The sequence below is a fragment of the Erpetoichthys calabaricus genome, chromosome 18, assembly GCF_900747795.2.
Source record: "Erpetoichthys calabaricus chromosome 18, fErpCal1.3, whole genome shotgun sequence".
Lineage (NCBI taxonomy): Eukaryota > Metazoa > Chordata > Cladistia > Polypteriformes > Polypteridae > Erpetoichthys > Erpetoichthys calabaricus.
In genome coordinates, this window is record NC_041411.2 from 13,653,783 (window position 1) to 13,681,195 (window position 27,413).

The 27,413-nt window shown below is 40.7% G+C and overlaps 1 protein-coding gene across 1 annotated transcript; it reads left to right on the forward strand.

The window, feature by feature from the left end:
- Positions 1–25,454, forward strand: hpdb (4-hydroxyphenylpyruvate dioxygenase b). Its single transcript, XM_028824846.2, has 12 exons — positions 1–59; positions 5,499–5,603; positions 5,878–5,920; positions 6,734–6,816; positions 9,659–9,748; positions 14,021–14,124; positions 14,562–14,639; positions 16,321–16,483; positions 16,755–16,826; positions 19,689–19,811; positions 23,304–23,420; positions 23,499–25,454. The coding sequence occupies exons 2-12, from the start codon at positions 5,523–5,525 to the stop codon at positions 23,607–23,609; spliced, it is 1,065 nt and encodes a 354-aa protein (XP_028680679.2). The 5' UTR covers positions 1–59; positions 5,499–5,522; the 3' UTR covers positions 23,610–25,454.
- Positions 25,455–27,413: the final 1,959 nt, after the last annotated feature.

Consider the following 27,413-nt stretch of genomic DNA (forward strand, 5'->3'; position numbering starts at 1 on the left):
AAAAGGGAAAATTCCTCTCATTTGATCACATTACATTTTGGGTGGGCAATGCTAAGCAGGTAAGTGGCCTTTTCTTTTACGGATGCGGCGTTTCTGTCTGGACGGAGAGGTGTATACTTTTAACAAGTTACTATTGGCTGTGAGAATGGGAGGCACAGGCCTGCTGATAATTAGTTCCATACTGAAGGCACAACTCAAGCAAGCCTTTGATCTGGCAACCCTTGGTGACTTAATTTGAAAAGTATGGCATTCGTTCACATATCTATATAATGAAAGTGCTCTGAACACCTGGTGAACTACAATTGCTCCGATGACAAAATGATATTAAATGAAAAGTTAATATCCCCCACCGCCTGCATCTGTTCTAACTCATACACTTTTATTATATTACAGTCTATTGTGAAAGTGTATAAGACGTAATGACAATAGGTAATGGTATGTTGTATAATATGACAGCACTATAGATGAAAATATATCCGTGATATCATTTAAAAATTGTTTGTACCCTGTTTTACATATTGTTCAGCTACAGGGAGTCTAACTTTGAACTAACCTTCACTTACTGTGGACTCTTTAGTGACAATATGACAGTTTGTATTTTTTTTATCTATTTATGTATTGTGTAAAAGTAACTTTAATGTACACAATACAAAATACAGTCCACAACAATTCCATCACCCCATACAACCGAAACAGTTTTGTTAAATAACAGTCATGTTAAAGAACAGTCATTTAATTTCTTAAACTGAACACCACAACCCCTTTGAAACATTGGACCAAACATCCATACTATTTTATATATTTCAATTCATTTCCCATTAAAGTTCTATTTCCCGTTCCCAAATGTCGACAAGCCCTTCTCTCTCTTCTTAGCTGCTGTGAAACCCCACTTCTCGATATCTCTCTTAATTTTTCCTTTCTAGCTCCTTTTCCAAAATCTTTTTTTCTCTACTGCACATCTCTGGTCACAAACCTCTTTATCAGGAGTACACCGGGCATCCCATATGCACTTCTTTGCCAGGCTTTGCCAAATTAAAAAGGCTTCCCTTGAGCTTCTGCCATTTCCAAATTAAACCGTGTGACAAAACAACTATTATCAATAATCCTTCCCTATTCTTGCACACTTCTTCTTGTGTCCAACTGCACTCCCCTAACTGTCTCCACTCGGGCCCAGTCTGGTCTTCAGCATTTCCTTGTCTCTGTCAGACCTTCTCCATGCCTCCTCTCCCTCACACATAATCTTGTCATCCAGCCCTTTTGACTGTGCCACTGTTCATACTCCCACTTTCTGGTCACACTCTGTCCCTGCTCCATTGTACTCCTGACAGCCTTACTCCAGTCTTTCGGTTTGCAACACAAAGCAACATCAGCCAAGTCCTTGTCGATTCTCAAGTGCTTAGCCGCTTCAGCGCTATGACACAAATGGACAATAACACAACTTAGAATGAAGACAGTCGTGTAATGGCAACAGGAGCAGACATGTATAGTTTTAGGATGACCTTAAAAGAGCAAATATCGTTTTAAAGTTGAATTTAATCCTATTTTAAAAGTTTTTTTTTTGTTTTTTTTTAAGTTAAAGGTTAGTGGTCTTATTTTATTGCCCCTTTGGGATTGTACCCACTGACTCAACTCACCCAGCATATTAGATTCTTTAAAAGAACACAAATGAATTCCTTCAAGCAATAAAATATCTGAGCTGTGTTTGTGATCACGTCCATCCCTAGATGGCAGTATTGTACTTACAGTATCTGTGTGTTAGATGATCAGCTAATACTCCACGGCTCAGTGATAGGAAATGGTTGTAGGACCATGAGAGTGAATCCCACTTAACGCAGTGGCGTCCTCGGTGATAATATTTCAGTCAGATATATGCAATGAGGTGGAGTAACGTGTTCGAGGTAGAAATTCAGCACCAGATAATTTACAAAAAAAAAAAATTGAGATATGTTTCTAGTCAGTCAGTTCATTTTTTAACCCCTGAACAGGGTTGCGGGGGGTGCCAAAGCCTATTCCAGCTAGCAAAGGGCACAAGGCAGGAACAAACCCTGGACTGGGCACCAGTCTATCCCAGCCACACACTAGGCCCAATTTAGCATCGCCAATTCATCTGACCTACACGTCAGTGCAAGGAAAACCGGAGCACGAAAAGGAAATCCACACTGACACAGGGAGGACATGCAGAGTCCACACTGGGACGACGCGGGACGCAAACCCTGGTGTCTGTACTACGAGGCAGCAGGGCTACCACTGCACCACCGTGCCACCCGAGACACATTAGAGATCTGTATAAGCTCACATGTCATTCTCAACACCTTATCGAGTTCATGTTTCAAAGAATTCGAGCCATTCTGGCGGTAAAGGTAACTCACGGACCGGTAGCAGGTTCATTGTGACATTAGCGAGACAAAGTCATATGCTTCTCTTTAAACGAATGAAATCTTTTCACTTTGCTTAAACCTAAATGAAGATTTTAAATATGATATCCAAAAGGTTTTTTTTTTCCTTTGGACACAATTGCAGCTGTGGCACATTTTGTTGCTATTTTATGATCCAAATAGCTTGTTGTGAATGAATGAAAGAATGAATAACAAAAGTATCCCTTTTTTAAAGTCTTTTCTGTTCATTAAGTGTTAATCAAAGTTAAACTTTAAGTGAGGAGAAAAAATAGAAATCAGCCCTCTGCTCATTTTCTATGGCATGTTTTCTTCCACTGACACCACAGCCATTCAGTTATCTATTTCCAAGCTGGCACTTCATACGTACTTTAGAATTCTTTCCCTTAATTTTAAGCGATTATGTAAGCCATTCATCCTGTTCTAAGTAGTTAATAATGCAGTTCTTTCAGTATTAATGAAAATGAGATATGTTTATACTGACATTTATTTCATTAGAAGTGGGCAAAAGATATACTCTACTAAAAGGCAGAGCCACTTGAAAGTAAACGTGCCTTACTAGTTTCTAATATCACATCACAGTGCCACCGCCCAAACACACAGTAACATCAAAAACCCTAGTTACATGAAAAAAAAGAGTGCTTTATTAACATGAAACAGACACACAGGGTTAGTTAAACATGAAAAAGGTACAAATAATCAAAATTAATATAATACAATAAATCCTACAGCCTCTCTGGGTAAACCAAATGCATTCCAGACTCTCCTGTGTCCTTCCAGTTTGAAGTCAATTCTGACTTGTAGTATCTGTGGAGCCTGGCATTACCTGCCGGGGCATTCAACTGTCACCCTCCTCTTTTCTAGGATGCTGCCTTCTTCTTCTTTCGGCTGCTTCCATTAGGTGTTGCCACAGCAGATCATCTTCTTCCATATCTTTCTGTCCTCTGCATCTTGCTCTGTTACACCCATCACCTGCATGTCCTCTCTCAGCGCATCCATAAACCTTCTCTTAGGCCTTCTTCTTTTTCTCTTCACTGGCAGCTCTATCCTTCACATCCTTCTCCCAATACACCCAGCATCTCTCCTCTGCACATGTCCAAACCAACACAATCTCGCCTCTCTGACTTTGTCTCCCAACCGTCCAACTTGAGCTGACCCTCTAATGCCCTCATTTCTAATTCTATCCATCCTCGTCACACCCAGTGCAAATATTAGCATCTTTAACTCTGCCACCTCCAGCTCTGTCTCCATCCCATATAACATAGCTGGTCTCACTACCGTCCTGTAGACCTTCCCTTTCACTCTTGCCGATACCCGTCTGTCACACATCACTCCTGACACTCTTCTCCACCCTGCCTGCACTCTCTTCTTCACTTCTCTTCCACACTCCCCATTCCTCTGTACTGTTGATCCCAAGTATTTAAACTCCTCCACCTTCGCCAACTCTACTCCCTGCATTCTCACCATTCCACTGACCTCCCTCTCATTTACACACATGTATTCTGTCTTGGTGGTCCCACTGACCTTCATTCCTCTCCTCTCTAGAACATATCTCCACCTCTCTAGGGTCTCCTCAACCTGCTCCCTACTATCGCTACAGATCACAATGTCATCAGCAAACATCACAGTCCATGGGGACTCCTGTCTAATCTCGTCTGACAACCTGTCCATCACCACTGCAAATAAGAAAGGGCTCAGAGCCGATCCCTGATGTAATCCCACCTCCGTCACTCCTCCTGCAGACCTCACCACTGTCACACTTCACTCGTACATATCCTGTGCCACTCTCACATACTTCTCTGCTACTCCCGACTTCCTCATACAATACCAATTTATTGTATGAGGAATTAATAGGATGCTGCCTGATGAGTTATAATTTTAGCCTGGACCACAGTTAACTTTCCAACGTCCTCTAACTCTCCTACCATCACATGTCTTAATTGCTAATCCTGTTGACACACAGCATGCAAAATCAGGGTTTTCATTTAAATGGCTGTAGTAACCTCATACTTGATACAGAAAACTAGGCATGCATCGTAGTTTTGAGCATTTCATGTGATGTTTCTACTCTTCTTGGTATTGTAACATAACTGCTCGGTTAAGATTACCTGCACTTTTTAGTCATTTTTGCTTAGAAAAGAAACTATATTGCTGCACTATTAGTGAAAAGCAATGTATGGCTGTTTATATGGAAACAATGATCCGCTGTGGCAACCCCTAACAGGAGCAGCCGAAAGAAGAGGAAGAAGAATATATGATTGTTTAGGCCGGGCTTCTTTCATTTGCTTAATTAAATCTTTAAGCACAAAAAGATTTCTGATTTTTTTAATCCCAATTTCTTTTTGATAGGTGTTAACTGCAGGTACTCAGGTATATTTGAAAAGTGTATTTCTGTTAGCCATGGTAAAATATATCCATCCATCCATTTTCTAACCTGCTGAATCTGAACACAGGGTCACAGGGGTCTGCTGGAGCCAATCCCAGCCAACACAGGGCGCAAGGCAGGAACAAATCCCCGGGCAGGGTGCCAGCCCACCGCAGAACACACACACACACACACACACACACCAGGGCCAATTTAGGATTGTCAATCGACCTAACCTGCATGTCTTTGGACTGTGGGAGGAAACCCACGCAGACACGGGGAGAACATGCAAACTCCACGCAGGGAGGACCTGGGAAGCGAACCTCAGGTCTCCTAACTGCGAGCGCTACCACTGCGCCACCCCCTGGTAAACTATATACATAAAAAGATTTAACATATTCAAATTTCTGAGATATAGTATGTACTAGGAGCTCCGATTATTAATTTAAAGACATGCAGCAACAACTCCAAAGGTTCAAAAAAATGTTTGCAGAATTATTTTCCACATTATCAATACAGAATTCAAGTATTAATAAAGTATCTATCTATCTATCTATCTATTATCTGCTGAAATCTCGGGAAGGAGCAGTACGATGGCATAGTGGTTAGCTGCAGGACTATGGCTTTGAATTCTTGTCAGTGCCCTCATGTCTGCTTGTGTTTTTACTCAGGGTACGTCCCCACGTTTATAAGAAGGACAAGCAGTTTAACTTGTGGCTGTGTTGTATTTTGCACTGTAGGCTGCTTCCTTCTACTGCAACAAGATGGGCTTTGAGCCTCTGGGTTACAAGGGTCTTGAAACTGGCAGCCGAGAGGTGGTCTCTCATGTTGTGAAGCAGGACAAGGCAAGTGGTTTTTTTATATTGGGCTTTCACATTTTAGTAAGATACTCCTCAGATGTATTGGCGGGGAGACCTGCTCCATTATTCTGAATGTTTTCATTTAACTTTTAAGATTTAAGTACCCAGACTCAGAAAAAGAAAGCAGTTTGCGTACTTCAGAGTTTGTTTTCAAAGAATTTACTGAATAGATTATTATTATAATATGAGATTAATGTGATGGACTGCATGTGGTCCACATGGAGACAGAAGTTAAATGACTACTTTGTGTTTTTTTTAGATAATATTTGTCTTCTCATCAGCCCTAAATCCAGGAAATAAAGGTAAAGTAACAGCTTTTGTTAATGATACACCGCTTATTTCTGTAACATACATTGACCGTCCATTAGTTAAATGAAGGGAACCACAGAATCTTACAAATCCAATTCTGGAACATAAAAGTGATTAAATTTCACTAATTTATCAGATGTACTGTATGTCCAAATAGAACACACAAGAAAACGGAGCCGGAGTGAAATCATTATACAGACGTAGTTCTGATTGTGTTACTTGCAAGTTTAGCCATTTAAAAACAACTTCATTTTAAATGGGATCTTCCTCTGTGGAACACTAGACAAATACAGGCGGACGACAGAATTGCTTATGGATTTCACTTTATTGATACCGACAAGAAAGAAACTCCCCCAGCAAGCATCACTCACACTGTAGAGAGGGGCCACAATATCCAGCTTTGCACTCCAATGTCTTAGCCCCTAATCACAAGAACATCGTAGTTTTGGTCAAATATCTGCTGTCCTACTAGTTATCGACAGTGAGCTGGTGCCGAATTCTCTCAAGTGAACCAACATGTTGCCTCTTCATGAATCAGCATGGGAGTTGTAGCAATGCTTTTTCTTTTATTGTGAACGTTTTTTTATTGTCTTGGTAGCTACTTGTCATGCAGTGCAATTCATTTATTAGACAAGCGTGTTTGACAAAAAATGTGATTTTATATTGTTTACATTATCGTGCACATTACCAGACCATTACACAAAGTTACGTGGCAGTACTGAAAAGAAATTCTGTCTTAAAGGACTACAGTAGCAAAACGCAGCCATGTTCTTTATGTAAGGGGGTTTGATTTTTTTTTTTTCTAGAAATGGGAGAACACTTAGTGAAACATGGAGATGGGATTAAAGACATTGCATTTGCAGTTGAGGACTGTGAATTCTTGGTTGAGGTAAGCATGTGTAAGCTCTTCATCACCACATCATGGTAAAGCCAGGGTTTGGAATGATTGGCTTGGATGACTAATATATGTTAAACGTTACTGAGCAAAATGTACCAAAACATTCTGAGCCTGGTCGCGGAGGTACACATTTTGCATTTGTTTTTAATGACTCGTGTCATTCTGTCAATTTCTGTATTTAGTTAAAGACCGACCGGCTGTTATGCCACCACATTGTCTTCATGCTGTGTGTGGAGGTGCTGGTTTGTGATTAAAGTTAGGTACATTCTAAGAAAAGCTTAGGTGATTAAAGTGACATCTTGCTTTTATGGTTTGTGTGAAACCTGCTTTATCAAATTCAAGGTCTCGTTTGGGGGGGGCTAGGACCAATCGTTTCAGGGTCCACTCACATGGCGTATATTTTAAATGGTCAGATAATCTAGAACAGGGTTGCCCAACTCCAGTCCTGGAGGGCCACAGTGGCCGCAGGTTTTTATTCTAACCCTTTTCTTAATTAGTGATCTGTTTTTGCTGCTAATTAACTTCTTTTGAATTAATTTTAATTGACTTGGTTTTTAAGAAATTTTTTCCCTGAATTTCTTCATCGTTCCTCTGAATTGCTTCATTTCTTTCCTTAAATGGCACCCAAACAGAAGTAAAATGTGAAGTGAGGGAGCCAACAGAAGACCACCTAAGGGCCTCAAACTCCAACCAATTTCACACCAACCAGTTGCTTAATGAGGCGCAGATTCTTGTCGTTAATTAAACTCTTTAATTCCATGGCTTGTTGGTGCTCTCATTGTACAATAGCAGACATTTCTGAAACTGTGGATTTTCTCTTTTCTAAGAGCAGATCAACATTCCTGAGACCTTCACCTTTCTTTATTTCCAGATATTGTAGGATGGTCACAGTTTGCTGCTCCTGTTTTGGCTCATTTTGTATCTCATTATTGTTTGGCTGCTAATTAAAGGAAAAAAAACAACTGAGGGGTCTGAGTCTTCAAGAGCAAATCAAATAAAATGAATTCAAAAGAAGTTAATTAGCAGCACAATACAGGTCACTAATTAAAAATAACCTGCAGCCACTGCGGCCCTCCAGGACTGGAATTGGGCACCCCTAATCTGTGAATTTCCCATTGGGATTAATAAAGTATCTATCTATTTATCTGTCTATCTATCTAGAACACTAGGGGGGCTTCGCTCGCCAACCCCCCGGCCTGTGCTACACGCCAGCCACTTCACGTCTCTGCCACTCGCGTATGTGGATTTCACTTTCCACCAAACAACAAATCTTTTAATTCTCACGGATACGCCTCTTCATTGTGTAGAAACACTACTTTTCCCTGATGGCAACATGAATTAGACGATCTACAAGTCTCTGACTTTAAGTTAAAATCTGAACAATATATTCAATCTCTTTTCGCTGTTCCGTTATTTCACCGAGTAATAATTTCATTTGTTTGCACTAATGCGATCTTTACTATCTTCAGTTTTCTTCAGACTTTTGAATTTTCATACTTTCATTATCTCTTGCCTGCTCTGCATGTGTATTGCGCCAGCGTTTGTGAATTCTTTACGATGTTCTAATTTGTCATCTTCTCTTTGTCTTTTATTTCCGGCCCCAGGCCTGGTTAAATCTCTTGACACAAAGTCTCGCGGGACATGAAAGTATCTCTGTGGAAAAGTCACGTTTCGTCACAGAATTTATTTATTATAACAGAGAGATGCTCTGCCTCTGCTAAAAACACAGGTCACACCTGATATTTAATTTTCACTTTGCCTCTCTATTTACACAGTTTTGCTTGTGTTTGCATAGTTTTATGTAATTATATTTGCCTTGAGCATTATATTCAACGCTGTTGTTTGTCATGGCAGAAGTGCAAAACCTCTCTACTATAATAATAATAATAATGCATTTTATTTTTAGGACACTTTACATTAGCAGTAAATCTCAAAGTGCTACATAAAAAGTTTAAACAAAGGCAAAGCAAGATAAAAAGAGAGATAAAACAACAATAATTATAGCATTCTTGTTAATAAGCTTTCCTAAATAGAAAAGCCTTTACCTGTTTTTTAAAAACAGCCCACAGTCTGCTGTGTTCTTAGGCTCTCTGGTAGGGCATTCCAGAGCCGTGGAGCAAAACAAGAATATACGTTTAGAATTTATGAAGTAACTCTTTATTGTTTCAATGATCAATTTTACTTTTGAAGAGGAGTATATAAACCTATGAACATTCTTCATTAAGTTATGTATAGCAAGTTTTAAAATGGCTGGCACCCTGCCCGGGGTTTGTTTCCTGCCTTGCGCCCTGTGTTGGCTGGGATTGGCTCCAGCAGACCCCCGTGACCCTGTAGTTAGGATATAGCGGGATGGAAAATGGATGGATGGATGGATGGAAGTTTTAAAATGGTGACAACATGGATACCAAGTAACACTGAATGCAGTTTAGTTCATTTCTATCCCAGACTGTGTCTAGCAGATGTGAATGAGACAGCAGGTCCATTTCGATGGCATAGTGAGAAGAGGGAGTGCTCCTCCTGAAGGTGCATGGGCTGTACACCCTAATGGAATGTAGAGGGGTACGGCAGTTGACGTCCAGTTTGCTAGTTTATCCAATTCTCTGCACTCATGATAGACTCCAGTATCCTGTGACCCTAACTTAATTAAGAGAGTGACAACTGGAAGATGGATTGCTGCCCGCTTAACAAGCAAAGATTTATTTCTGTATCAGTACTATTAGCAAATGCCTGCTTTTTTTGTTGTGGATGCTCTGAAAGTGTAGTGTTGTCTTATCATGGAAATTAATTCCATCTGAAATAAAGTAATGAGATTATAATCCTTGTTTTGTTTCAGAAAGCCAAAGAGCGTGGTGCTGAGATTGTGAAGGAGCCCTTCGTACAGGAAGATGAACATGGGAAGGTGAAACTGGCCGTCCTAAAAACAGTAAGTATAAATATTTATCTGTAGATTTCAATGTGAAGGGCTGGGCATCTGACAGCGGCATTAAATGATGTGCCCGATTTTAACACAAGATACAACAGACTCTGATGGCAATGTGCAGTACATACAGTATCTCACAAAAGTGAGTACACCCCTCACATTTTTGTAAATATTTTATTATATCTTTTCATGGGACAGCACTGAAGATATGACTCTTTGATCCAATGTAAAGTAGTCCGTGTACAGCTTGTCTAACAGTGTAAATTTGCTGTCCCCTCAAAATAACTCAACACACAGCCATTAATGTCTAAACCGCTGGCAACAAAAGTGAGTACACCCCTAAGTGAAAAATGTCCAAATTGTGCCCAAAGTGTCAATATTTTGTGTGGCCGCCATTATTTTCCAGCACTGCCTTAGCTCTCTTGGGCATGGAGTTCACTGGAGCTTCACAGGTTGCCACTGGAATCCTCTTCCACTCCTCCATGACGACATCACAGAGCTGGTGGATGTTAGAGACCTTGCGCTTCTCCACCTTTCGTGTGAGGATGCCCCACAGATGCTCAATATGGTTTAGGTCTGGAGACATGCTTGGCCAGTCCAGCACCTTTACCATCAGTTTCTTTAACAAGGCAGTGGTCGTCTTGGACGTGTGTTTGGGGTCGTTGTCATGTTAGAATACTGGCCTATGGCCCAGGGAGGGGATCATGCTCTGCTTCAGTATGTCACAGTACATGTTGGCATTCATGGTTCCCTCAATGAACTGTAGCTCCCCAGTGCCGGCAGCACTCATGCAGCCCCAAACCATGACACTCCCACCACCATGCTTGACTGTAGGCAAGACACACTTGTCTTTGTACTCCTCACCTGGTTGCCGCCACACACGCTTGCCACCATCTGAACCAAGTAAGTTTATCTTGGTCTCATCAGATTCCAGTAATCCATGTCCTTGGTCTGCTTGTCGGCTTTCTTGTGCATCATCTTTAGAAGGGGCTTCCTTCTGAGACGACAGCCATGCAGACCAATTTGATGCAGTGTGCGGTCTATGGTCTGAGCACTGACAGGCTGACCCCCCACACCCCTTCAACCTCTGCAGCAATGCTGGCAGCACTCCTACGTCTATTTCAAAAGACAACCTCTGGATATGACGCTGAGCACGTGCTCTCAGCTTCTTTGGTCGACCATCGGCGAGGCCTGTTCTGAGTGGAACCTGTCCTGTTAAACCACTGTATGGTCTTGGCCACTGTGCTGCAGCTCAGTTTCAGGGTGTTAGCAATCTTCTTATAGCCGAGGCCATCTTTATGTAGAGCAACAATTCGTTTTTTCAGATCCTCAGAGAGTTCTTTGCCATGAGGTGCCATGTTGAACTTCCAGTGACCAGTATGGGAGAGTGCGAGAGCGATAACACCAAATTTAACACACCTGAGACCTTGTAACACTAACGCGTCACATGACACCGGGAAGGGACAAAAGGCTCATTGGGCACAATTTGGACAGTTTTCACTTAGGGGTGCACTCACTTTTGTTGCCAGCGGTTTAGAACATTAATGGCTGTGTGTTTGAGTTATTTTGAGGGGACAGCAAATTTCCACTGTTACACAAGCTGTACATGGACTACTTTACATTGTGTGAAAGTGTCATATCTTCAGTGTTGTCCCATGAAAAGATAGAAAAAAATATTTTCAAAAATGTGATACTCACTTTTGTGAGATACTGGACTGAGATCACACAGCTGCTGTATGATACCAAGAAATCTTATTAGTTGTTGGCAGTGCAGTTTCTGCATTAAGGGATGCGTTGAAAAAATAAGTAATAAACTTCCATAAGCAATTTAAATTATTCTAAAACTAGGGGGGTTTACCCCCTGCTCGCTTTGCTCGCCAACCCCTGCCTGTGCTACGCACCAGCAACTTCACGTCTCTGCCGCTCTCATATGTGGATTTCATTTTCACCAAACAGCAAATCTTTTAATTCTCGTGGATACTCCTCTTTCATTGGGAAGAAACACTATTTTTCCCTGATGGCAACATGAATTAGACGATCTAGAAGCCACCAACTTAAACTTTAAATCTGAAACAATATATTCAATCTCTTTTCGCTGTTCTGTTATTTCACATAGTAATAATTTCCATTTGTTTGCAATAATGCGATCTTTACTATCATTTTTTTGATACTTTCGAATTTGATAATTTTCATTATCTCTAACTTGCTCTGCATGTGTATCGCACCAACGTTTTTAAATTCTTTACGACGTTCTACTTTGTCATCTACTCTTTGTCTTTTATTTCCGGCTCAGGCGCGGTTAAATCTTTTGGCACAAAGTCTCGTCTCATGGGACGTGAAAGTGTCTCTCTGAAAAAGTCACATCTTGTCCTCTCTTCCAGAGATTTTTTTTATTATAATAGAGAGATGTTTATGATAATCTCACATTTATCGTCTTTTGCATTTTTTTTTCTCCCAAGTTACCATGCTATACTAAATGTCATTCCCGGCGGAGGCTCTCCTCACTTCTGTGTTCTAGTTTTACCCTTGGGTGTGTGTGCACTTTCCAAATTACTTATGGGGTTTAAAGACTGCAGCCCACTAGGGTCAGTTTAGTTTTTTTATTGCAATTTTGGGCTTCAGATTCAGGCTTTTCCCAGTGAAGGCTAGCCTGTGAAGAGATAAGAATATCCAGTACCACGTGTTCATTTAAAGGCAGCCATAGCAATTAAAAAAGTAATGCAAATCGATGCATTGAGAACAAGACATTATTGTGAGCAGAATAGGACTGAGCTGTATCTTGATCTTCTCCCACTGCTGAGGAAGGACAGCCGGATGAAGCTAAATTCTGAAAGATCACCACAGAAGTCTTACATGTGCTTTTGATACTTTGTGGAATAAAAGCCAGCAGTATGATGCTCCTGTTTTAATGAAGCCCAGAGTCCTGGTGATGAAAGAGCAGGTACGTAGAAAATCAATTTTTCAGATGTTTGCTGGCCTTCTGCTGTCCAGCCAACACCTGGAAGCTCTGCCACTAGACACCCTGGAGTGTTTGAGTTATTCAAAGTGTGTAATCTGCGTGTTCTTCCCATGTTATTGTGGCTCAAAGCCATTCCATTACAAACCTGAGGTACTACTGTTTCAATTTTGGCAAGCTCATAGCCAATATATTTTCCTGGGCAGATTGAATTTGTGAGGGTCTCATTTTACTCAATGCTAAAATCTATGTTAGTGGGGGTCAAGCTAAAGTTAGAAAATGGAAGAACCTTAACAAACCTGATCATGTCATTTCTCAATGGAGTCTCCACCTTTCTCAATGCACTTGAGCCACCTGCCTGGATTTCAGCAGAATAAAAGGTTTTGTCTTGTCCTTGCAACAACTTGTGCACCCGAGTTATTTTTGAAAACTACATGCCGATGGGCACTATAGTCACTAGTGCAAGTTACGGTGACTTGCTGGAGACCAATGTGAAGCCTGCTATTCGATCCAAGCGGCGGGGACTTTTGCTGCAAGACGATATGACTGCCTGCCAGCCCACACATTGCTAAAAACACCAAGGCTTGTCTGGAGAAACGGAAGTTTGAGGTATTGCCACATTCTCCTTATTTGCCACCATGTGATTTCCACCATTTTGGACCACTAAAAAAACATCTGAGTGGTCATCAACTCAAAGACAGATGACAATGTGAAGAGAGTGGTGCATGAGTGGCTGCAAGGACAAGACAAAAACATTTTTGGCACAAGTGCATTGAGAAGGGTGGAGACGACATTGAGTTTGTTCCATTTTCTACCTTTACCTCGACTCCCCCTCGTATATTGCAGTATTTTGTCAAAGGGTATCACAATGATCGGATACCAGGCGAGACAGACCAGGCACCATAATCTAATTGTTTATTTTTTGTTATGCGGACAGTAAGTGAATGTGAATGTCTCACTAGTCATTGGCAAAAAAGTGACAGATTATTATTATTTAGGTAAGTTAATTTTAACCTTAGACAACACTGCACATATAATTTTGAATTTTTCATGTAAGATGCTGCTGGTTGTTAGCACAGTAATTGCACTTAGGTATAGAAAAAGCTTAAATTACGGCAGCCATAGATGGGGGTTATTGAAAGGTCCGTCCAGTTTTCTTGACTGCCTCGTGCTTCACAAGAGTCACGCAGTAATGGAAATTATCCCAGTAATAGTGGGCAGAAAACAAGTCCACTACTAATAGATACAAATTTCATATACCGTTCATGTTAAATTTTTGTTCAGGCTTTAATAGTAAAGAGTGACCTTCTGATTTACAGTATGGTGACACCACACACACCCTGGTGGAGAGAATGGACTACAAAGGCATCTTCTTACCTGGATTTAAGGAGCCACTCTTCCATGACCCTCTTCTTCCAAAGCTGTGAGTGCTGGTAGACCGAAGTGCAGCTTACTAGAAGGGGGAATGCACAAGAAATCTCCTGAATTAAGCATAAAAACGACAGTACAGTGCATCTAAAAAAAGAAATGTTATCCATTTTACAGTTGAATTTGTGCCGTTAACTCATTAGGTAGTTATTTCTACACAGGCATTTTAACAACCCACTGATTTTACATTTTGTGTTCTTTAAAATTTGACATTCTGCATAGAACAGCTTTTCAGCCACAAATACATTATTACTGTAGAAATTCAGTGCAGGTTTTGTTTGAATCAGGCTTAGTGCTTACAATAAAGATTTTCATTACCTCTATTTTCATGCGTTCTATTTTGATAGTTGAAGATTTTATGGGGTGTAATTAGTGTTTTAATGTCAAGCCTGTCTAATCAGAAAGGCTCTTTATGAATCCTCTCCTCTTTAGACCACCAGGGAGTCTAAATTTCGTGGATCATGTGGTGGGAAACCAACCCAATGAAGAGATGATTCCAGTAGTGGATTGGTAAGAAATGTTTCCAAAGTATTCTGATGTTAAAGTAACTAGCAGTGACAGTGATGGACAGATTACATTTGCAATAGGTAATATTTATTTGTTATTTCATGCCGCTGTATACTCACAATGGATGGTAGCATAAGAAAGTCACTTGACTATACTGGCCGTACCAGACTTTACTGTCACATTAATAAATTATGTTTTTGCTACAAAATCCTTTAAGGAAAAAAAAAAACAAAAAAAAAACAGGATGTGCTTGTAGAGGAAAAACTATAAATGTAAAAAAAATATGTTGCACAAGGAATGGATTACACTGACATGTTGATTGAACTAATAATAATAAAATCAAATAAAATTTTGTCATGACGCCAGTAACGAAAGGTACAAAACACATTTCCACTGAAATATCTCTCTTTTATATAAAAAATCTTGGGATGAGACGAAACTTTTTCAGAGAGATAATTTCAAGTTCCGCGAGACGAGATTTTGTGCCGAGATGAATTGAAAACATAACAGGTCCAAACAGTACAAGAAGAAAAGACAAAGAGTAGAAGACAAAGTAGAACGTCGTAAAGAGGTTCAAAAACGTTGGCACAATACACATGCAGAGCAGGTTAGAGATTATGAAAGTACTAAAATTCGAAAGTCTCAAAAAAAACGATAGTAAAGATCGCATTAGTGTTAACAAACGGAAATTATTACTCGGTGAAATAACGGAACAGCAAAAAGAGATCTAATATATGGACATAAGTGATATGACAGAGTTACAACAAGTTTAATTTCAAAGAAACAACAGTTCGGTCAGGTTTATATTTATGATCACTGAGAAGCGATGTAACATAGAATTGAAAGAGTTAAGCAATTGGATGTTTTAGAAGTTCTACAGCCAATAATGGATACAAATCGATATGTTCAAAAGTATCGCACTTTACACGAAATTTATGTGAAAAACACAGACAAAGAAAATTTCTTGGATTTCTATATGAATCCGAAAGATCACACTTTCATATATAATAAAGCAACATGTGACAAATTGTCAGCGATAATAGTTTCGAAAGACGGAGATATCAAAGACAGAGCCGATATTCGTGTTTATCCAAAAGCACAGCATGATTCGTCGCAAGCAGCAGAGAAATGACTAGCGTGTAGGCCGTACACAGGGGCTGTCTAGTTTCTCTTATAAAGCAATTTTCTATTTTTAAAGAGTTGGAATTACTCAAAGTTCTAAGTTTAACCATCTCAAGTAATTCTAGGTCAGAATAATAATGACATACTTTTTTAGAATGATTATTAGTGGAGATAAACAGGAAAAGGCCAGAGTCTTGACTACAGTAGGTATGCTTTAAATAAGGCTACAATGGCAAAAGGAACTATATGCAGTGTTTGTAAAAATCAAGGTGAAAAAGCATTCATGATGATCAGTTTGCAGTTAATAATACTTTCACATTACTAGTCTGAACTGTGTATCATAACTTGTTAAGAGAGTTCTGGACATGCCTTTTATCTTAAAACCTCCACAGATACAGTACATAGAGTAAATATAAACCTAAAGTCTGCATTTCTCTAGTATATTGAGGACTCGCCAGCAGTCGTCCGGGTGTGCAGACTGTTCAAACTACAGTAACGTTAGATGGTTCACAGCAAAGTATCCATAATCTTAGCTTTTCCATTTGAATCCTTCTTTTCCCAGGTATGTGAAAAATCTTCTGTTCCATCGATTCTGGTCAGTTGATGACAAGCAGCTCCACACAGACTACAGCTCTTTAAAATCTACTGTTGTTGCTAACTTTGAGGAAACAATTAAGATGCCAATAAATGAGCCTGCTCTTGGGAGAAGGAAGTCCCAGATTCAGGTATGCAGGAGAGACAGACTTATTCTTTAAAGTGGAACTTACGTTGTAAAAGATAATAAAGATTTGAAAAAGAGGAAAGGGAGTGTTGAAATGTTGATAAGAAAAGGAACGCACACTGGAAACGGCAGAAGGGGTGATGAACCGTAAACGATGGGCTAACCAGTTATCCCCCACACAATTCATTGGTCGTTTACTTATGCATCCTGTCATGTAGCTGGAGCTCACGATTGTTAACCAAATTCAATAGCTGGTGTCTTATGTTTCCTTACAGGAATATGTAGAATATTATGGGAGTGCAGGAGTTCAACACATTGCACTGAATACATCAGATATCATCACAAGCGTAAGTATATCTGAAACAAGTCTGGCTTGGCCTAATCCTTACTACTACTCCTTTCTTGAGATTTCTTTGTATTTGCTTCTGTCATGTTAATGCTGGGCACTAACCAAGAAAAGAAATGTTCTGCCACAGATATCAACATTTCCATTCAACAAATCCAACTGACCCACTGATAGCTTTGTACTTTAAATACCTTGAAGCATTTGTGTCAGACAAGTATCTGCTTTTTCAGCTTACATACATACTGTAAAAAGCATGTTTAAATTTCCATAACTGACGTGACGAGGACTCTTATCCAGATCGTCACGTCTTACCTGGTCGTGTGCTCAAAGAATGTGCCAGTCAACTGGCTGGTGTCCTCACAGACATCTTCAACACATCTCTGAGCTAGTCATCAGTCCCAGCATGCTTCAAGTCGACCACCATCATACCAGTGCCGAAGAAGTCATCAGTGACATGCCTGAATGACTACCAACCAGTTGCACTCATGGCAATCATAATGAAGTGCTTCGAAAGGTTAGCCATGTCACACATAAAGACTAATCCCCCTGCCTCCCTTGCCCCTCTTCAGTTTGCATAACGCTCAAACAGGTCAACTGAGTATGCCATATGCTCTGCCATTCACCTCTTCCTGACATCTGCTAAAAAAAAAAGACACAAATGTCAGGATGCTATTCATAGACTTTAGCTCTGCCTTCAACACAATCATCCCTCCAAAGCTGGTTGTAAAACTGAGCAGGTTGGGCCTGAACACCACCCTCTGCAATTGGATCCTGGACTTCTTGACAGAGAGGCCTCAGTCAGTTCGGATGGGCTGCAACACGTCCAGCAACGTGACACTGAGCACTGGAGCACCGCAGGGCTGCGTGCTTAGTCTACTGCTCTTCACCCTGCTGACTTACGGCTGCACAGCCACGCACAACACCAACCACATCATCAAGTTTGCGGATGATACGACGGTGCTGGGACTGATAAGCAGGGATGATGAAACAGCATACAGAGATAAGGTGGAACGGCTGTCTGCATGGTGTGAAGACAACAATCTCTCTCTCAATGTCGACAAGACAAAAGAGATAATCGTGGACTTCAGAAAATCACATCCTGCCCTCATCCCACTCAGCATCAACGGTTTAGATGTGGAGACTGTTAGGAGTACCAAGTTCCTCGGTGTGCACATAACTGAGGAACTTACGTGGACACATAACACCTCATCACTAATCAAGAAAACCTAGCAGAGACTGCACTTCCTGAGGTGGCTGAAGCGAGCAAGTTTCCCCCCTTCCATTCTCGCCATGTTCTACAGAGGCACCATTGAGAGTGTTCTGAGCAGCTGCATCACGGTCTGGTACAGCAACTGCAACATATCCGACCGCAAGTGCCTGCAAAGGATAGTGAAGACAGTAGAGAACATTGTTGGGGTGCCTCTCCCTTCACTACAGAACATATTTTACAAACGCAGTGTCCGCAAGGCCTGCAGCATTGTGAGGACTCCTTACACTCCTCACATGGACTTTTCACACTTCTGCCATCCAAGAGAAGATACTGCAGCATCAGAGTCAGATCTGTCAGACTACAGGAGAGTTTTAACCCCCAAGCTGTCAGACTCCTTAACACCAGGCTGCCCCCTGGGGACTTCCACACGGCCTCAACCACCTCTAAAAACAGAACTTTTATACATGTGAGCCACTGTCCTGTGAAGACGAGTGTGCATGGAGAAAAGAACTGAAAACCTCATACTGACCTTGAAGGATTTTGACACTCTTGATATCCTTCTGCTGTGAAACATTCTGACCTTTCATTGTTTACAAATCTTAAACAACTTATCATAGACTGATAATTTCTGTATTATCAATGTCTATTATTTATTTATTATATTACATATCTTACACATCAATAGTTCTGCTACTTCTTTGTCTTGTCATTGCACAATGTCCTGTCTTGTTTGTGTTCTAATTTTAAATTTAAATCCTATTTTTAATTTATTATTTGCACGTCATGTTATTACACTGTGGACCCTGAGCTTCACAATTTCGTCTCTCTGTATACTTGTATATGGTTGAGATGACAATAAAGTTCACTTTGACTTGACTTTGAAATACCTTTTAGCTCTTAAAATGAAATCTTCCAAAATGTATTAAGCATTTTCATTCAGCGAACACCTTAGATGTTAATATCACAAACAGAATGTCTTTGACTTGATTGATACTAAATACTGCATTCATTATGGAAGTTACAGTTTAAATGCCTGCAAAACAGATTTTTAGTTAGCCACACCAAGTCAGCACATAAAACGCATTAATAGTCTCGAGTTTCCAGAAAAACAGAGTGGCAGTGGCCATTAAAGTTTTCAAATATTCATTGACAAGATGCAAGGCACCATTCTCCATACACAGAATGGCCAGCATGCACAGTGCGGTAGGATTTAGCAGAAGTTATCAGACACTTACAGAAGCTGTCGTGGTGTTTTGGATTTCTGTGTTTAATCAAATTTATTTATTTGCTTCATAGATAAAGGAGAATAGAGGTGGCTGATGAATCATGGCTGCTTCTTCAAAACAAAAGCAACCTTTTAGCTAAATCCTGGCCTGGTCACTGCTGGTCAGCATGCATTTTTTGTCCAGGTGGTTTGTGTTTTCCTCCCATGTCTTGAAGATTCTTGTGTTTGGTGTTATAATAATGCTAAAGAGATTCATTTTGAATGGCATCAGTGCTGATACCTAAACCTGGATTGGTTCATCCTGTGCGCGTGATGATGCTGGGATAGACTTTGTCTCCATGTAATTCTTCATTTTGAATACACGGGTCAGATAACAGACAAAGTTATATTGCATAATTCATGAAGAACATTTGTGTTTTGTCTTTTAGATCAAACATTTGAAGGAGAGGGGAATGGAGTTTTTATCTGTTCCTGCCACTTACTATCAAAACCTTAGAAACAATCTGAAAACAGCCAAAATTAAGATTAAGGAAGACCTGGATACACTGGAGGTGAGCCCGATTGTTATTTAAATCATAAATAAATTCTAAAATGTTTTGATGCGGAGAAAGTAAATAAAAAAATGACTTTCTTTTAAAATTTAGTGTTGCTATGCAGTCCATTCACTTAAGACATCAGAAGTCTAGTTGGCGCGGATCTTCAAGTTTCTCAAAGAGAGAGTTTCTCAGCCTTGTAAAATATTTTCAGACTACATACATTTTTACATCTCTACTGCCTAACTTTACTACTAAACCAGAAGACACAATCTTTAAAATAGGAAACTTGGAAAAACTACTTAGAAGAAGGATTTTGAGTTTGTGCCACTGTGGAAACGAAGAAAAGAAATAGGTTAGGGAAAATTTATGGTGACGAGGATGGATAGGATTAGAAATGAGGACATTAGAGGGTCAGCTCAAGTTGGACGGTTGGGAGACAAAGTCAGAGAGGCGAGATTGTGTTGGTTTGGACATGTGCAGAGGAGAGATGAGGGGTATACTGGGAGAAGGATGCTAAGGACAGAGCTGCCAGGCAAGAGGAAGGCCTAAGAGAAGGTTTATGGATGTGGTGAGAGAAGACATGCAAGTGATGGGTGTAACAAAACAAGATGCAGAGGACAGAAAGATATGGAAGAAGATGATCCGCTGTGGTGACCCCTAACAGGAGCAGCCGAAAGAAGAAGAAGAGAGAAAGAAAAAAAACTAAACAAATGTAATTATAACGTGAAGAGCCTACTCAGGAGTTCCAATAGGGTTATAGTGCAGTACACCACATTACAGAGCACAGGGTTGAGAGTAACACTTAAGTGGCGTGCGGATATCATCAAAGTAGTGATCACACTCTGGAGTTGTTTACAGCATTCCCACCAACTGATGCAGTTTTCACTTTTTGATGATAAGTAATTAGTGCTCATGCAAGTTTAATTCTCATAACGGCACAGCAGGAGAAATGTTACTAGCTGGGTTTTATCTGTACACAAGTCAAGCTGTAATGATTTCAAAGTACAGTACACCTCCCAGAAGCAGCATATGAAACTAAATAAATCAGCCCCCATATAATAATGCGAGTGGGGAGCTGGCCTACCGTCATGCACCCTAAGCGTAACACACAGACACCCCAAGTGATTATAAATGGTGTCTCCACAGCCCATCACTCCTCAGTGTTCCAGACAAGTACTCCCTAGCTTTGCTTTCAGCAGACCAGGCGGGTGTCTGCCCCATAGATATTGGAGGCTGATGCACTTTATTTATTGCCATTCACCAACTGTGCATACACTTTCCCATGCTGCTCATGATGTCTCTCCTCAGCCACTAACCTTCAGTCACTCAAGATGTGCAGTCAGACTATAGATATTTAATGCAAAACAGTACTTATTAAAATAGTACAAAAATATGAAAAAATAATAGCAAAGTTGGGGTATAAAGCCCTAATAAAAACACAACCTTGTTTTAAAGTTAAAAAGCATCTCGGTGGTCAAATCTCTCTATTATCACGTCCTGCGAGACGAGACTTTGTGTCAAGAGATTTAACCACACCTGGGGCCGGGAATAAAAGACAAAGAGTACAAGACAAAGTAGAATGCCGTCATGAATTCAAAAATGTTGGCGTGCTACACATGCAGAGCAGGTTAGAGATAATGGAAGTCCAAAAATTCGAAAGTCTTAAAAAAAAATGATGGTAAAGATTGCATTAGCGCAAACAACTCAGTGAAATAACGCAACAGCGAATATATTGTTCGGATTTAACGTTTAAGGCGGAGACTTGTAGATCGTCTAATTCGTGTTGCCATCGAGGGAAAAGTAGTGTTTCTTGCCAATGAAGAGGCATATCTGTGAGAACTAAAAGATTTGTTGTTTGGTGAAAGTGAAATCAACATACGCCAGCGGCCAAGATGCAGTAGTGCAGACTGGGGGGTCTGGCGAGCAAAGCGAGTAGGGGTCAAAGCCGCCTAGTAATATACAATATTTTCTGGAAAGATGTGAAAGCTAAAAAGTAGCACCAAAGAACGCATCTGTGCAAGGGCTGGAGATCAGGTCTCGATTCAGAAGTCAGGTTGGTGCCTGGGTGGTAACGTCCAGAGAGCCTCGGGTGACCCGTCCTTTACATGCGATTCTTGACCTCTCACGTTACTTACTAATAATTGGCCAACCACTCTGACAGCAGGCAGCTCTGCCTAAAAGTTTTAATCATGAAAGACCTTACCTTGTCAAGAGTGCTGGTCTGGATTGTATGCAGTTTCCAGTAAAGGATACATCCCATCAGGCCTCAGATTTACAAATAAGCCAGTCATTCTAACCCAAGATTATAATGCATTATACATGGAGACAAAAATACACACATATATACTGTATATAGGACGTTTATACTTCCTAGGACAAAATTCATAGAATTATAAATCAAAGTATAAAGCAGAGGTGTACAACACTTACTCTACGCATGAAACATCTGAATAAAAGCTCATCTTCTAAAGGTTCACCGTTCAATGAAGCTTGTCTGAGCAACATGAAGCCAAAAACATTTTTCAACCAAAATACCTGCAGTCACAAAATAGCATTTTATCCCCCTGGCAGAGACACCATATTCAAGTTACATAGGGATGGAGTGCTGTGATGTAATAAATAAGAAATGAGCCATATAAGAATAGTACCTCATAGGCCAACATAATGTTCAAGTGTATATAAGAGAAGGTCATTCTGGTATTGACGAGTGTGGACGAGACTCAGACAAGACAGCAAGTGTGGTTATGTAGCAGCTTTTATTCTTCAGCGTCACAGTGAGCAGAGTTTCAGAAAGCAGGCAATCAATATTACTTGACAGCGTCAGGGCTCTTCTGAACCCCGTCTGTCGGGTGGGGCAAAGTTTTATACCCCTAGAAAGTGTGATTTAATATCATTATGGAATGCAACAGTCATCTCTCAAGGTTGAAGTTTTAAGCAGCTTCATTTCTAAAACAATGATCTGCTCTGCCCTCTCAAAGTACACCGTGTCCTTGACTGAAGTTTCTAAGCTTTGCAGCAAAGATATTGGTGGCTTGCAGCTGCAGAAAGAAAAATAAAAAAGTAGGCAGGCGCAGGCTTTTCATGATAAGAGGAAACGGGATAAGGCAGACTCATGTTTTGGAATGCTTAGACCTGGAGTCCCTTGGACAAATATTTTTTCTGTTTGCTCATAAAAGCATGCTTTTACATAATGTATGATTTCGTAAAGCTTACTTCTGCTTCACTTCTCAGACATGGATTAGTACAAAGGAACGAAGAGAACATTCATCTTCCACACGGGTGTTCTTTCTTCCTAGAACAACATCAAGGGCAGGCGTTCATTTTCAACCAATCAGCTTTAACATAAGCCTCTGACATCATAACACTAGACTCCGAATGCACTAATTAGCACTGACGGTCTTTAACCAGGAGTTCATTTTGAAGTTTACAGGCTTATGAGTGACTACTGCACTGATCTAAAGCACTAAATACCTGGCATGGTGTATTTTTTCCCCCCCCCAACACTAGGAGCTGAAAATTTTGGTTGATTATGACGAGAAAGGCTACCTCCTCCAAATATTTACAAAGCCTGTTCAGGACAGGCCAACTGTTTTTCTGGAGGTTATCCAGAGGCACAACCATCAGGTAAAAGATGTTTTGAAAGCTGCCTTGTGTATCTGTCACAGATAATGAAATAACTGGTGTTCGTTTTCAATTTTTCAGGGATTTGGAGCAGGAAATTTCAAGTCTTTGTTTGAAGCTATTGAAGCCGATCAGCAGGCAAGAGGGAATCTCACCGTACTCGCTCCTAATGGCCAAGCAGAATTTCTGTAGTTCCCGTCTTGATGGAGATGCTGCAAAGAAGGCCAACACTTTAACACTGCGTCTTTGTCAATTTGTGACATCAGACCATAAATACACTCGGGTTTTGCCTTTGAGGACTGTTTACATTCCAGTTTTACATTTTAGTTGTATATGAACTTAAATATCTATTAGATTTATACTTGATATTCATTTAAAGTTTCATCTTAACATGAAAACCAAATCCTGTGAACCTTGAAGATCAGAGTTAGGGAAGCCTGTCAGATGTGTTACTAACCATAATGCTAGTGAGAAGTCGAGCAAAATGACCCCTTTTATTGGCTAACTAGAAAGATTACAATATGTAGGACTTTCGAGGCAACTCGGGGGAGAAACTGGAGTTCCCCGTGTTTATATACACACTAGGACAGGTACAGCTTTGGAAAACCTGGAAGTGAGACATCTTAGAAGGGGCCTGAGTTGCCTCAGCAGTCCAACATATTGTAATCTTTCTATTTAGCCAATAAAAGGGGTCATTTTGCTTAACTTTTCACTACATCCATAATGGCTAACACAGTACAACACCCTAGTACAAAAACCATAATGCTTTATTTCTTCAGTACTGAAGGTCACACAGTTCTATATTACACGGCCTACTAAATTGACACACAAAAAATGACAGAGGGTTTACCAAGCAAACCAATTCCATTCTTTTTAAGCCGCCTTTACTCAGAGCACAATTATGTTGGACAAGTAGATTGGAGATGTCCTACCACAAAAAGGTGAGGTGGTGTCCAGCATTGCACACTACGCAGTATGGACAGCATGCGTATCAGAAGCTGTTCCTCCCGATGTTTAGCTATAATCTGTTAAGATATCGTCACTTTGAGCGCACAAACTTTTGCCTTACATGAACATTTTTAAAATATCGATTGGAACGCGGCACGTCAATCCACGTCAGAATTGGTGATGCAGCCAGGATGTTGAATGGTAAGGTTCTGCCTTACAGGTACACAGAGTCCATTTTGTTTTGCGGATTGTTATTTTGTAGTCTTTGCTGCTTTGCTAATTTAGCGTAGCCCTTCCTTCTAGTTTTATATATAATTTTTTTTTTTTTTAACTAGATCTAGAATTAGAGGCGATATGACACGAGTGTAATCCTTCTAGCCCAACAATGTCAAACTCAGATCCTGGTAGACGGAAGGTTTTCATTCCGCCCACCTAACTAATTAGTCACCAGTTTAACAGACTTGTCATGTCTTCTTTATCATTGACTTCCTGAAGTGTTTTTCTTTTCAAACACTAATCAGATGGAAATCAAGCCAACAGATGAACAGCCAACTCAGGGGACTCACGCAGTGAGTGGCTGCCATTTTCCGTCCAAATCCTACCAGTCTTGTGTTTATCTGTTAGTGTCACCGATCATTTAATTCAATAGCCTGTTTGTGCCCTCATTCTGCTACTCCAGTCATTTCCACAACTGTTTTTCTTTCTGGGCCAAAGCAAATCCAATATTTTTCATGCCTTCACTTTTTTATTTTTAATTGAGTCAAATGATGTATGAAAGTCACAGGTGCAAATGCGATCGGAGTTAGTCTGGTCATCTGTTGGCTTGCTTTACGGGTGTCCGCAGCTGGCATCACCTTGAACTCGGGTTATTGGTAGTCATGACTGGAATAGCCTAATATAGTGAGGACACAAAACAAGACTGGAGCCTCAGTAAGTGTATAGTGCAGTCTATTCAAATCAGAACGTGGTGTCCAAATTAATACATAAAGAGCCAGCGAGTAATCCATAAAATCAGTGCTCCTTGGGGGAGTTAAAATGAATAAGTAAATCAAAGTCCATTCAGTTAAAATCAAGTGTTAAACCAAAGATGGGTGCCTTCTCTGCTTCCTGGGCCTCAGTGCCTTTCTTTCCCCACAATGGGACCCCAAAGTTTCTGGTGTCAGTGTTTTTTTTGCTGCCCCAGCCAAGAGTGAAAATGTCACACTCAAGGCCACCTTGGAGTACATGAAGAGTGCCCTCGTTGGAATTTCACATAAGTGGTTAACGGATGTGTGATCGAAAAGCCTTGAAAAGCTGAGCGTCGGGTATCTCTGCAGGTGGGATCCTCCACCTTGGAGCTGACCTAATGCACAGCAGGCATTACTTGAGCCAGATGACACTCCCACCACCCCTAACTTTAACCGTAGTGTAAGCGGGCCTAGCTCTGGAGGTCTGCAGATGTACTCTGTTGGCACCCATTGGAGTCAGGTTGGAAGCTCCAGAGGGCAGAGACAAATAGTTGGGAAAATCACAGGCCGAGTGCCAGAAATCACAGCTACATCCACTATAGTGGACAAAACACCCGAACACATTTATACACCCCCCCCCCCCCTTTTCCCATCCCACCCAATGCTACTGCCTAGTACACCTATATGACAGAAGCATCGTACTCATCAGGTCTCCTCAGCATTGGCCAAGCGTGGTCACCCTTTAAATGGCCTCCTTCACCACAGTGTCCTTGTTTGGCTGCTGATTAAAGACAAAATGAAAACCATTAAATGCAAGTCAAATAAACTTAAGGCAACACAGTATGTGCCATTAGCATTAGTAACTGGTTTAAAATGGAGAAAGTGGTGGAACAAAAATTGGCAGACACTACGGCCCTGCAGGAACAGAGTTTGACACCCCTGTTCTAGCTGCTAAATGCTTATGCAATAAATGCCTAGAAGTAAATTCTCTGGTCTGGTTATTTATGTGTCATGTTGATGAGGTTTGTCTAAGTTTAGTTAACTAAAAATCATCATGATTATCTGGCCATTCGTCCAAGATGGTTGGAATGTCAGGCCCTTTTATGCAAGTCTGTAGTCGCCTGTGGAGGTGTGGCTGGAAGACGGTTATGGAAGTCTCCAGGAATTCCGAGCCGATTACATCATATGACATCAACGTGAAAGTGCTGCATTGTAATAGTGGAAAGTCGTTTTATACACCACGGCTTTTTGATCATACATACTTTATAATATGACTTTCATAATGTTTATTAAAAATATATGTGATTTAAACATATTGTGACATCACCAGAGAAGCAGGTAATACGTTGTAGGATTTACGATTGTCCCATTGGCTACAAATCAAAGCACGTTTCGGAATTGCTTACTTCCTATTGGCCCTCTGAGCGCAGCCTCCCTCCGGTGTCATATTTATGAATGGATGCCAAAACGTGTGGGCGTGGCCAGTCATCACCAGGCTCGAGATACTCATGCATTCAAACAAACCACGCCTGCTAGGCGGACCCTTGAAAGGGCGGAAGAAACGACGGCCACAGCACCCTAAACTTTTGAGCTCGTTTTACGAACGTTGACAGGTCAGTTCATTCTGTAAAAAGCAACACAAGGGAGACAAAACATGACGTTTATTAGTGAGATAGTATGTATAAGCCCTTTTTGCACATCGCGTAAACCCTTCGAAATCACTGTATCATGGGGCTTACTCAATATTAATTAGGAAATCAAACGTCCTCCGTGGCAGCCTCTTGTTTCTTTCCAAACCTTTTACGAGCGAGTTGGGCCGCCGTTGAGGGGCACGGGTTGTGATGGGGCAGGCAGGCGGCCTTAGGTGTGTCGAGTGGGGTCCGTCCAGCCTTGGACGCAGTGCTGTTAGCGGAGGCTCTGGCCAAGTGAAACCCCGAGTCAAATTAAGGGTGTGTCAATGTTTTTTTTTGGTAAATATTTTTGATTCACATCATACATTTTAAAATCATACTTGTGTTTAAATTGGGAAACTAAATAAGAAAAGTGCAACATAAACAGTCAGTCATTCTCCAACCCGCTATAGCCTAACACAAGGTCACGG

What these genes read in the sequence shown, in the direction of transcription:
- hpdb (XM_028824846.2), top strand. Translation starts at nt 5,523, where the DNA reads ATGGGCTTTGAGCCTCTGGGTTACAAGGGTCTTGAAACTGGCAGCCGA. An exon ending in GACCCTCTTCTTCCAAAGCT is followed by an intron (nt 14,125 to 14,561) that starts GTGAGTGCTGGT and finishes TCTCCTCTTTAG; the next exon opens with ACCACCAGGGAGTCTAAATT. An exon ending in AAGACCTGGATACACTGGAG is followed by an intron (nt 19,812 to 23,303) that starts GTGAGCCCGATT and finishes CCCCAACACTAG; the next exon opens with GAGCTGAAAATTTTGGTTGA.